At 33.3% G+C, this 12458-nt stretch overlaps 1 protein-coding gene across 1 annotated transcript; it reads right to left on the bottom strand.

The window, feature by feature from the left end:
- Positions 1-856: 856 nt before the first annotated feature.
- Positions 857-6396, bottom strand: LOC125832085 (1-deoxy-D-xylulose 5-phosphate reductoisomerase, chloroplastic). The gene is made up of 12 exons (XM_049511223.1): positions 6118-6396; positions 5713-5894; positions 5106-5192; positions 4420-4545; positions 4236-4298; positions 3388-3537; positions 3128-3195; positions 2659-2770; positions 2413-2517; positions 2157-2278; positions 1845-1991; positions 857-1204 (listed from the first exon to the last, which is right to left on the bottom strand). The coding sequence occupies exons 1-12, from the start codon at positions 6212-6214 to the stop codon at positions 1036-1038; spliced, it is 1428 nt and encodes a 475-aa protein (XP_049367180.1). The 5' UTR covers positions 6215-6396; the 3' UTR covers positions 857-1035.
- Between the last annotated feature and the right edge of the window lie 6062 nt (positions 6397-12458).

The raw sequence follows: 12458 nt of genomic DNA, 5'->3' as shown, positions 1-12458 counted from the left end.
ATATCATGAATTTTGAGTAAATAAAAGTTGAAAGCTCTATTTAGCTAAAACTAGTGTGTGTGCCGATGGAAGGAAACAGCTACAACAACAATATCTGTTTTTTGCCTACTTGTTTTGATGTAAATTTTGTACTGATCTCTTTGATGCATATGGTGTCCTTAATTCGCTTAAATATAATTTTGTCTGGCCATTGCTCTCTAGACCCAATTCGTAGAATTATACTGAGTATGTTGTTATGGGCAATGCTATGTAATCAGCATAAAAGCTCGTTAACTCAATAATTTTTTCTATAAAATCATTACAAAATCGTTAACCCAATAATTTTTTTTATAAACCATTACAAAACCGTTAACTCATCTTTTAATTTGGTCGTGGGCTATTGTGTTCAAAGTTAATAAAGCAACTACTACTATTTTTTTAATTAAGTGCAATTTTCTCCTTACACTGGGATTTCTAAAAATTTTATTATTTTTTAAGTTTGCCTCGTATCAACTTTTGGATTATGTTATTCAACATAATTAAAATAAGATTTTTTGAAACAATCTCAATTATCTTGATTTATTTTCGATTGTAAGTCACTAGAAAAATCAAAGCACGACAATGTGTACATAATTAAATAAGACTTGGGCAAAACTCTCTGGACATTCTTACTATTTAAAAAGGTGATGAATAAAAAGAATATAAATGATGGCTGAAATAGAAATTTATCTCTCTATCGTACCTACATCGTGAAACAAATCGAGCAGAGATAAGAGAAATATAAAATCACACGATTAGGAAGATATTATGAGGTAAGAATAGAGCATATATTAAAAAATGAAATTCCAATGAAAAAGATCTAAATAACAAGAGAGGAAATATATAAGATATCAAAAAGGAATTTACTTTACTTAAAAAGGGTGAGGAGTTCACTGATGTAGTACATGTAACCTAATCATATTACATTCACTACTATACATATTTGCATATTGCCCTCACCTTTGAACAGTTTCCTTTTACTGGGTAAACATGTTCATGCTAACCGAAAAAAACAAATCATACGAGAGCTGGACTCAAACCAGATGATGGTTCCAAACTGGCTGCATAGTCTCGAGCCCACAAATCGTAATGTATTATTTCCTCCAGTGATGGAGAAGACACCAACTCTTCCCGATGCTTCGCGCATGTTAGCTCCACAATCTTGAAAATATCCAAGTAGCTAATTCTGAAACAAGGACAATTCATCAGTTGTTTCCTTTTAAATTTGCAACATTCTACACATTTTAAAGATTAAAAAACAGCAGTAGAATTTTTGTAAGAAAATCAAGACATGAAACTAAGATCTAATAGTAGCTGAGTATATTCTGCCAGTCAGAGACATCTTAAACATATTCTGCCAGTCAGACAGTAACAGGGAAATGAGAAGAATAGGCTACATTTGATATTTATCGATAACTCTGAACCACGTCCAATGAGAAAGAATAGATCTATGCAGCAAGTACAAGGGAAACCTACGTGTTTAATATTCTATAGTCAAACAAGATTACTTAGCTTCAACACTAATTGTCATCTTATGGACACCAAAGGCAACCTAAGCTATTGGTAGATTTACAAACGAAAAAACATCATTTATTTGAACGGACTGCCGATAAATATCAAGAATTTAGTACATGTGGCTTAACTATTAGAGATGCAATGACCTCGCATCCCTTGACGAATTAATTGACAACCCCAACAAAAGAAGATGTCACTATAACTACCAGCAGCAGGTGCCATACTGAATCTTAAATTATTAGCAAAACAAATATTGGAAATATATACATGATCCAACACAGAAGTAGAATGTAAGAATACATACTACATACCTCTCACTAATAAATAATTCCACTGCCTTCTCATTTGCTGCACTCAGAACTCCAGTCATGGTCCCTCCGGCGCGCCCAGCAGAGTAAGCAAGATCCATGGATGGGTATTTTACATTATCAGGAGCTTTAAATGTCAATGATCCGAGCCTATATCATCACTCAGAGTTATTTATACTAACTGGAAAGGAAAAGCTAAAGCTTGTTTCTTGTTTGGAAAGTAAATAAACAAAGTTGTAAGCAAATATAGATCACTAATGAGCTTAGCGCAATAAGCAAAATATAATACATTGACAAAGAAAGAATGTTATTTACTTGCAAAGATCAAGCCGAGGCCAAGTAATCTCCGAACAGTAAACTCTGTCGGGCCAGGATAAAGTATAAAGGATGGGCAAACGCATATCAGGCCACCCTAGTTGTGCCAATACTGATGAATCCTACAAATTACAGAAGGAAAAAGAATTCCAAAGCTGTCAATTTATGAGTATGGACTGTCATCAGCATATTCCTCTGTGATTACATAATTGATATAATCTCATAGCTGAAGGGAGGACAAATACAAAAATTTTACCTGTGTTTCCACCATCGAATGTATGATGGATTGGGGATGGATGACAATTTCAATGTTGTCATACTCGGCTCCGAAAAGGTAGTGAGCTTCGATAACTTCAAGACCCTGAGAACAAGACAAACCTTTAAACCTAGGCTAAGATAAATAATTCATAACATACTCCCATGGTTCACATATGGAATAAAAGCTTGAAATGTATGAAGCAACAATAGTGGAACAATGGTCTAAAAATAACAATTGAGATACCTTATTGAATAATGTGGCAGAATCAACAGTAATCTTTTTTCCCATGTTCCAATTGGGATGCTTCAAAGCATCAGCTACTTTAACTTCTTTCAACTTCTCAACTGGCCAGTCCCTATCAGCAACAGTAATATCCGTTTTAAGGTTAACAAGATGTACATATAACTAAAAGAAAGATGAATAAATTGGTTATATATAAAACTTTGGCATTTTTTCAGGATACGTGTGGGGATCATTTGGTGGAAAAATACAAAATAAGGAATATAAAAAACAATAATTTCTGATCATTGTCACTTGAGATAAAATGAAGTAGGCAAAACATTCCAAGTAACTGTTTCAATAAAAGAAAGGAGGACAACAGAATGATTTTGAATTCTCTGGGTTGCAGATTGACAAGAATGCTGCAATACGAGGATTAAAACTAAGATATTGAACAATTTATAGTATTCAATCAATGTTCAAGATTTTACACCTGAAAGCCCCTCCAGATGCAGTTAATATAATGCGCCTAAGGGCACCCTCTGGCAAGCCTTGTATGCACTGAAACCAAGAAAAATAATTAAATATTTCTCTCTTGGCCATAAAGAACCCAAGGGCGGAAATTTATATTGGACATTCATCAATGCAAAACGGAAGGTTGGTAAGAGGTGCATGATGTACACACACAAATGATCATACTTGCTAAGTTTTGCAGAAAGATCTTAAGACAATCTCAGCCTCATAGAACTGTACCTGGAATATAGCTGAATGTTCTGAATCTGCAGGAAGAATCTTCACTTTATGCTTGTGTGCAAGAGGAAGGACAAATGGACCACCAGCAATTAAAGTCTCTTTATTGGCCAAAGCAATGTCCTTTCCTGCTTCGATGGCAGCCACTGTAGGCTAGTAAAGCAAACAAAGACTAACAAATTTGAGAACATCTTCTAAATGATACACATTTTTTCTTGAATGATTCATTAGTTATATATTAGCCGAGAAAGACAAATAAAGATGCTTTATCAAAGAGCACAGCAAGAAGAGCAATGACAAACATTTTGTTTCAGTAACAAATTAAACTAGCATACAATGCAACATTTAGCTATAATTGTTTTAAACATGATTATTGTATAGAAGGGAGCTAGCTCTGCAGAAGAAGTCTTTCTGTTTCTAGGTGATTGGAGTTGTGTGCGTTTATATCTCCAAAGGAATCAAGAGTTAGCTGAATGTATTATTATCTCCTGAAATGGACAGATAGAAGGCATTTTTGCTTCATTGTGGGGTAAAATTTGAAGTCTTCCCAGCACTGCCATTATAAAGCCTTTAAGCGACTTGGAGAAACCTTGTAGTTGATTTCTGATTATTACTTAAGTGGGTATGTCTTTTCTACAGCTCCCCTCCAAACGACAACCTTTCCGTCCTCCTTCCCACCCACCCCCACCCCACAAAAAAGGAAAACAAAAACAGGAAATAAATCACTTTTCACCCTCTCAGCACTCTTCACTCACACTTTGGCTTTTAGATTGGATATTTATAAGGATATCTTGGAAGAAGTGTCACCATAATTTCGAAAAGATTCAGATAGACTAAAACCTCAACCTCACCTTTAAACCTGCGCAGCCAACTATTCCTGTAACTACAGTGACAGCATCAGGATGGCGGGCAACCTGAAACACATCATAGACAACAAGAATCAACATATTTCTTTCAAAAGTCAAAAAGTAATTACCAACAAGTAAAATGAACTTCTACTCGCTAAGGAAAAAAGTTAGAGACAGTTGGAAAAACCTCGATGACACCCTGCTCCCCAGGTATAATCTCAGGCTTGTCTTCCATGTCAGCAAGAGCATCTTTGAGTTCCTCAACCAATGATTCATTTCTAACAGCAACTAATTTTGGCCTGAATGTTTTGACCTACTCAGAGATAACAAAGTTTATCATCAGAGCCAAAGACCAAGCTATACCTGGCAGATAAGAGAGTCTGACAACAGAAGCTTGATCAAGTTGGATATCCATGCCAAGGAACCAATATTTCCATCACACTCGTGCAAATTGCAATACAAAATATAAATAGCATATGATATGATGAAACGGGCTTGAATGATTTTCACTATTCTCTTGAGTGGATCATCCAAAACCAAATAAGGAAAAAAACGTTGGTAATAATTGGAACACATAGCCCTGATATTTCTGTTTCAACATGGCTAATGGGATGTGTCAATCAATGTACTGCAAACAATGGAAGGGCAGGAAATCAGTGGGTAACATAAGGAGGAACCATTTTATAATTGAATAATCATCACATCTTTAAACAACACCAGTCGTGTTATAAACAGCAGAAGCCACATAATGCCTCAAGATGTTAATGCAGTGATACAGATAATAAAGCAAGCTGAGAGGTTGGATGTCTTTATTCTATTCAGACTTGACAGTTCATGGTCTTTTCCACTAGCATGCAGTAAACGAATACGAACCTGATCAGCAAGAAGAGTCACATTTGAACCAGCAGCAAGTGCAACAACTCTAAACTTGTCCGGATTCTCAGCGACTATATCCAACGTCTGCAGAAACAAACTTTGAATTGAAGCAACGAATAACTTAAACAAAAGATAACTGGCTTTTTTTTGTTGTAAAAGTAATAATTTGCATTGATTTATTGGAAGGACTTCCTGTATACTAGTATAAAAAAAGTAGAGAATCAAAACAAAATTTTGATTCTCTCAAATACCAAGCAACCTATACTGACTGGAATTTCATTCACCCAAACAATACAAAAAGAAAAAGAAAGAAAAAAAAAGAAAAAAGCAAAAGACAACTGGCATAATTGGCACAGTAGCAAAAGCAGCACACCACTAATAATGAAGAACAGATAGAAAAGATGCAGAATGGAATCTAGGTAAATTTGAATCTCTTCATCCTCTTTTAGAGGAAACAGTTGAAATTTTAGTTGACACTGTAAGTGCAAGTAACTAACACGTACAAAAGCTGTAAGAATTTCTACTACTACTATATCCCAACTTCAAGCCAGAACCAATCAAGACTCAAAACACAATCTTATAGCCCATTCCAAAATTTACCAACCTGAGTTCCTATAGAGCCAGTCGACCCAACAATTGAGATAGGCTTTGGACCCTCCCAACTCTGCCGTCCTGGCTCAGCAACAGCCCTTCCAGGCCAGGCAGGAGGTGGTGGCGGCTGTGCTGAACACTGAACCCTCTTAGCAAATGCCCCACTGCACCCCTTTCTTCTGATAGACAGTCCACCTATATCAAGAAAAATCACAAAACCCTTCAACCCCAAATCAGTCAAAATCATAATAGAAATTTTAAAAAACGATTCTTGCAGCAAAAAAGGGGGAAAAAAGATAATCTTTAACCAACCCCACAACTCAAAATTGAAGAAAACAACACAAAAGATAAAAACTTTCAGCAAAGTTATCCAAATCAAACAACTTTTACATGGGGTTTAGAATTCTCAATAAAGAACCTGAGAACTTAAGATGGTTAAGATTGTAGCTGGACTTTGAGGTGTCCAAGAAAGAGATTGACTTAATTTCAGTAGGAGAAAGCAAATTGAGGGCCATTTCAATTCCTATTGATTACTCCAACTACCAGGTAAATTGGAAATGAAATTCAGCTTTTTTGTATAAATAAAAAGGTAGTAAATTGTTGGCAGCAATCCAAGTGCGCACTCTCGCAATTCAGAGAGAGCGACGGGGGGCTGTGTGTCACGTTGTGGCTAATGTAAGTTATTTGGGATTAATATGTGGCTGGCATGAAGGATGCACAAGTACCTCTCTTATAGTCCAAAAAAAAGAAGTTTGCCAAAAATATAGTAAGGAAACTCTTAATTATACATGTTTAAAATGGAAATACAAAAGTATTTATGTTAAATCCAAATTATTAAAATTTGTAAAAGTGTTAGTTCGATGAAAGAAAAGTATTCCTTCCTTTCTTTTCTTTTTAGTTGTTACGGTTTTTTTTTAAGAGTCAAATCATAAAAAATTTGACTAACATTCTATGATGTATATTGATATGCAAAAAACTTCAATTTATTGTACTTTTCATATAGTTTTTGAATGTCTTTAAAATATCAAATTAATGTAATCTAATTTAACTTTGAAAATTAATCATTAACTTTTGAAAAGTGCAACATAACATCTAAAAGAACGAAGGGAGTATCATATTCATTGTTAATTTGTATCGCTCAAATACGATTAAATTCTTAATATCATATAATCATATATATATATATATATATATATATATATAAAAGAACCCTAGACCCGCCTACGTGGCGCCACCACAAACCAGGATTCCCTTTTAATTTATTTATTTCCAAAACAAGCATTCTCCTTTAATGAAAAGTTGTGACTTTTATGAAAAGTTGTCTTAGTTGTCTATTATAAATAGAGAGATTTCCTCTCATTTTAAAACAACGAAAATTCTGAACCTCTTCTCCTTCTTCTTCACAATTAAATATTTGTATACTTTGCTCCTATTGAGTAGCTCACTAACACCATTACTTATATTACAGATCTTGATATGTATTTTTACGGTCATTAATTTATACTTATGTTATTATAGATAAATGATAAGATGTTATAATTTTCATTTTCCTTTACATTATTAATGTTTGTTACTACGTAATCATGTATGTAAGATAATATAGTGTTTTAGTTTCAATGACTGATAGATTTTAAGTATTATTTTATAAATTTCGTGATATTAAATTCTCACGTGAAACACGGATAATTTTACTAGTACTGTTATAATTGAAGAAAAAGCTCAAAATCATCCATTTTCTTTGACTTTAGATTTATAACCATTTGTTTTTATTTCACATAAAATAGTAATAGTCCCGAAATTTAAAATATAGGTGCCGTTTTAGTCTCTTCTCCAATCTTCACGTGATAAATATTTTCTTAAAAGCCAAAATGTTACCCAAAGTCATGATATTCATAACTATTCATTGCCTTTTCATGGATTAGTGATTATCGAAACTTGGAAAAATTACAGAAATCCCACATTTTAATTTACTTTTACAAATCTTCAAAATCTTTTATTTTCGCGCATCAAATTAGTGTATCAGCGCTTATATTATTGTATCTCGCGCATCAGATTAATGTATCAGCACTTATATTATTGTATCTCGCGCATCAGATTAATGTATCAGCGCTTATATTATTGTATCTCGTACATCAGATTAAAGCGCTTATATTATTGTATCCGTTTGAGAGATTTCTGTCATTATTAACTTTTAAGGAATAGATTGTAATTTTGTCTTAAAAATATGTGATTTATGTAATTTGCCCTTGAAACTTTATAAGTTCACGATTACCGCCTTCATGATCAGTGACAAAATGGACCATGTCTAAAGGCCTCACCAAATTCATCTTTGTTGTTATATAATAAAATCACCGCCTCCTTTACATAGTGATGAATTCCGAATTTTTATCAAGAAATAAAAGTGTTAATGATTCAGATCAATCAATTATTTATAAAATATTATACTATATTCATATTATATTTATTTACATTTTAGATCTAATGTCAAGATATTTAGCGGTAGACTTACTCATTGATAGAAGGAATTAGTAAGTATCGCCTTACACAATCATATACGTAAAGAGTATATAATACAACAAACAAATGGAAAACTAAAGGACGCTCGTCGCTAAATTTCTCATATTTCTTAATACATTTACTTTTTATATTTTAAATTATTATAACAAGAATTCTGGTTCCATCACGGTGTATATAAAATAGTAAGATTAGATAGAATAAAATCCATAAGATGCCGGCGGTGGAGGATTAAAAAGGGACACAAGGAAGCATGACGACGAATTGAGAATCATTCATAGCTAATGGACTGTATATGCTATATTTGTTGAAGCTAATATAATTATATTCTTACACTTAATTAATTATACTTTATTTCTTTGGTTTTTCCTCAATCACGCTATGTATAATTATTATGTTTATCTAAGGTACTAATTAAGAATTAATTTGCCATTCTCTTAGAAGATTCCCCACCTAGATAGTCAAATGCATTATATTTATTTCATCTTGAGGGTGTGATAAGCTTTATATTTATTTTAAATGTTATCTAATTATTGAATATAATAATTAAATATGAGTAGCAACGTGTAAAAGCACCTTTACTAAAGTGAAGATTTTCTCTTGATAAAGAGGCCTAAATCGTTCTTAATTATTCACTAAAGAAAGCTCTTTTGAAGATTTCATTTGTTCAATTAATATTATGTGAGCATATAAGCATTTAGATTTTTGCCCTTTTTTCTTATTTTGAAGAGACAAAGTCAAAATTGTATTCTTGGTCTATACAAGTAAAACAATAAGTTAGTGCAAGAAATTGCCAAATAGGTGTTTGGTATTGAACGCCGTAGGGAAAATTATCCGAGGAAATGAAATTTCTTGTCCTCTTTCAATTTGAATAAAAGAATTTTTTTTAATTATTATTTTTGTGTATATATACACAACGTATACAACTAAAATATTTAAATAATACTCCCTCCGTCCCTATTTACTTGTCCATATTTCCTTTTTTAGTTGTCCCTATTTAGTTGTCCATTTTGACAAATCAAGAAAGGACAACAATTTTTTTCCTATTATACCCTTATTTACACTTCTTAAAAATTGTAAAAGTGTATGTTATTTCCCTCCAATTTATTTCACTTGAATTCAAATAAGTGGTTGTAATTTTGAAGTGAAAAGTTGTCATAAGGGTAAAATTGTAACTTCACTGTGCTAATCATTGTTGCCTTAATCTGTGTGTCATTTCTAAAGTGGACAACTAAAAAGGGACGGAGGGAGTATATATTTCAATCATATTGATAAATTAGATGGTGAGAGGGTAAATACGGGTGTGATGCAGGCCTCAGCTAGCAACATCAAAGTTCTATTTTTGTTTAATAGTTTAGAAATGTTGGGCAGTAAGCTCATATTCTAATTCTAATCAATTGGCGTAAGTAACATCCGTATAATATTATGTAACCTAAATTGCCTAATGTATTTGTGCACCCAAACAAGAGAGAATAATTCAACAGCCTTTAATGAGAGAAAAAACAAAAGGGGAATATATCGGTTTATTCAAAACATACTAAGGGGTCTAAAATAATCAGTAAATTTGGTTAATTCAAATCTTCTTTTTGATGGTTAATTATCATGTTCGTCATCGTTAATCACTAATTTTTATGTCTTGAATTAATTGTCATATTTCACTTCTCAAGAATTAAATCATATGAACTTGACTAATATTCTTTTTAATTTAAAAAAAAAAAAAAAGGTAAGGAGGTCACAACTTATAGAAATGCTTATAGTAGAGTTTTGGAATATCTAAATTTTAAATATAAAAATAAAAACAAGAAAACATGCGTATGTTTTTTTCTCCTTTTTGGATCGGAAAGAAATTTCTACAAGTAGAAATTCTTCTAACTTAGAAAAGTGAATAAGTTTTCTACACGATACTTGCCCATTCAAATAATGAAAGAGTTCGATTGTGAACTTGGGACTAGGATAGAAGATCGTAGAACCAAAATTAAACTTACTTCAAAATATCTGATCACGCTTTAATATATGATTCTGAAATACTTTCGTTGTGCTAGGGTGGGGTGGAGGGACACGAATTGGGTACACAAAATTGAGAAACACATTTTTTCGTGTTTATTGAAAATTTAATGCAATTAGGCAAATGTCCCACTCAAATGACTAAATGGATCACTCACTTAAACACATTATCTTTTTAGGTAATGGTTACTCTAAATTATCTTATACTTATTTAATATAGAGACAATACACGTGTGTTCCTCTCATTCGCCGCACAGGCTATCAGTCTAAGGTGACCACAATAACATCCACAATATCACTAATGATCACCAACATAACATCATCTTCCAAAAATAAGTTACTCCCTCCGTCCCATTTTATATGTCACATTTTTACTTTGCACTTGCATTAAGAAATGATGTAATTTTACCCTTCTACCCCTATTTAAAGAAAAATTACAGAAATCCCACATTTTAGTTTACTTATTATCATTATCCTCTATAAGTTTTACAAATCTCCAAAATCCCTTATTTTCGCGCATCAGATTAGTGTATCAACGCTTATATTATTGTATCTCACGCATCAGATTAATCTATCAGCGCTTATATTATTGTATCTCGCGCATCAGATTAATGTATCAGTGCTTATATTATTGTATCTCGCGCATCAGATTAATGTATCAACGCTTATGTTATTGTATCTCGCACATCAGATTAATGTATCAGCGCTTATGTTATTGTATCTCGCGCATGTATCAACACTTATATTATTGTATCTCACACATGTATCAATGCTTATATTATTGTATCTCACACATGTATCAATGCTTATATTATTGTATCTCGCGCATCAAATTAATGTATCAGTGCTTATATTATTGTATCCGTTTGAGGGATTTCTGTAATTATAAACTTTTAAGGGATAGATTGTAATTTTGCCTTAAAAGTATATGATTTCTGTAATTTGCCCCTTATTTAATGTTTTCTTAAGTCAACTTTATTAATAAATGACAAGATTAATTAACTATTCTATCAAGGGTATAATAGGCAAAATATGGTAATTTATGCATAAATTTTATAAAATGACAAGTATTGTGGTCCAGCTATTTATAGAAAGGGATGACATATAAAATGGGACGGAGGGAGTAACAAATTTTAAAAATATCGATTTTTTAAAATTTTAAAGGCGAAATGGTCTAATAGACCCCTGTACTTGTATGAGTTTGTATTGTGAACCCTTCTACTTAACTATTTATCAATTGAACCCTTAAACTTAATAAAACACAATTTATCAAACCCCTCTGACCATTGACTAGGCTTATGTGGCATCAATAAGGCTGAGTTGGCAAAAATGCGTGAATTCACTCTCGTTATGGCGAGTGATATCCTATTTAAGTTTTAAAAAATATTTAAAAAATAAAAAAATAAAAAAATAAAACAATAAAATAAAATAAAACTTTTTAAAAAAATAACTAAAAAGGCTTTCTTCTTCCGCCAACCGGTTCACCTTCATTTTTCGCCATCTCCATCCCTGTCCATTCCATTTTTTTTCTTCTTCACACTCTTGTCATCTTCTTTAGCAGATCTTCGCATTGGCACCTAGAGAGAGACGACGCAGGTCAGTGGATGAAGAACGAGGCGGGTGAGGGTGGGATCTGGTCACGACAGCGAAGAGGTTTTTCAGTCAGATCTGGTAGCCATGGTGCGACAGAGATGAAGACGGGTGAGGAAGAGAACACGTATGGTCGCTGGCAAGAGTTGCGATGACGACTGAGACAGTGGCGAGGAGCCTCCTAGCATGTTTGTATGTCGGAGGCAATAAGGAGTTTCTTGGCCTTTTGATACGCTGGAGAGGATGGAGAGCATAGCGGTCAGTGATGGTGAGGGGCGAGGAGCTGGTGCGGCGGCTTAGGGTTTCTGGATTTGTGGAGGTTAGAGAAGGAGGAAAGAAAATGGTGAGGGTGTGCGATGAAGATGGAGGTTGGTGGGGGAGATCGTATTTGTGGTCTCGCTGGCAAGAGGAGCGGCAACAACAACGACTTTTTCCAACAGTTGGGCCATTGCACGGTGAAAATGGAAGATGATGTGAGGAGACCCAAACTTTTAATTTAAAATTTAATTTGTCAAAATTGCATCAAAACTTTATGATTTTTCTTTTGTCAAAAAAGAAATTATTATAAAAATAAAAAATGATGTGGCAAATTTTATCTGACATGGCGTGTGCCATCAGCGCGATTGAGAGTCACGATGAGTTGAAAGGGTT

This window comes from Solanum verrucosum, unplaced genomic scaffold, assembly GCF_900185275.1.
Source record: "Solanum verrucosum unplaced genomic scaffold, falcon-dt-bn FXZP01000009.1, whole genome shotgun sequence".
NCBI classification, from domain to species: domain Eukaryota; kingdom Viridiplantae; phylum Streptophyta; class Magnoliopsida; order Solanales; family Solanaceae; genus Solanum; species Solanum verrucosum.
This window is presented reverse-complemented; position numbering and strand designations above follow the sequence as displayed.

Bases quoted from the DNA above. Each gene is read 5' to 3' on its own strand.
- LOC125832085 (XM_049511223.1), bottom strand. From the start codon at position 6,214: ATGGCCCTCAATTTGCTTTCTCCTACTGAAATTAAGTCAATCTCTTTC. The intron at 2,771-3,127 runs GTGTAAAATCTT...TGTTGCTGATAG, and splicing joins GCATCTGGAGGGGCTTTCAG to GGACTGGCCAGTTGAGAAGT. The intron at 2,518-2,658 runs GTATCTCAATTG...TCTTGTTCTCAG, and splicing joins CTGCCACATTATTCAATAAG to GGTCTTGAAGTTATCGAAGC.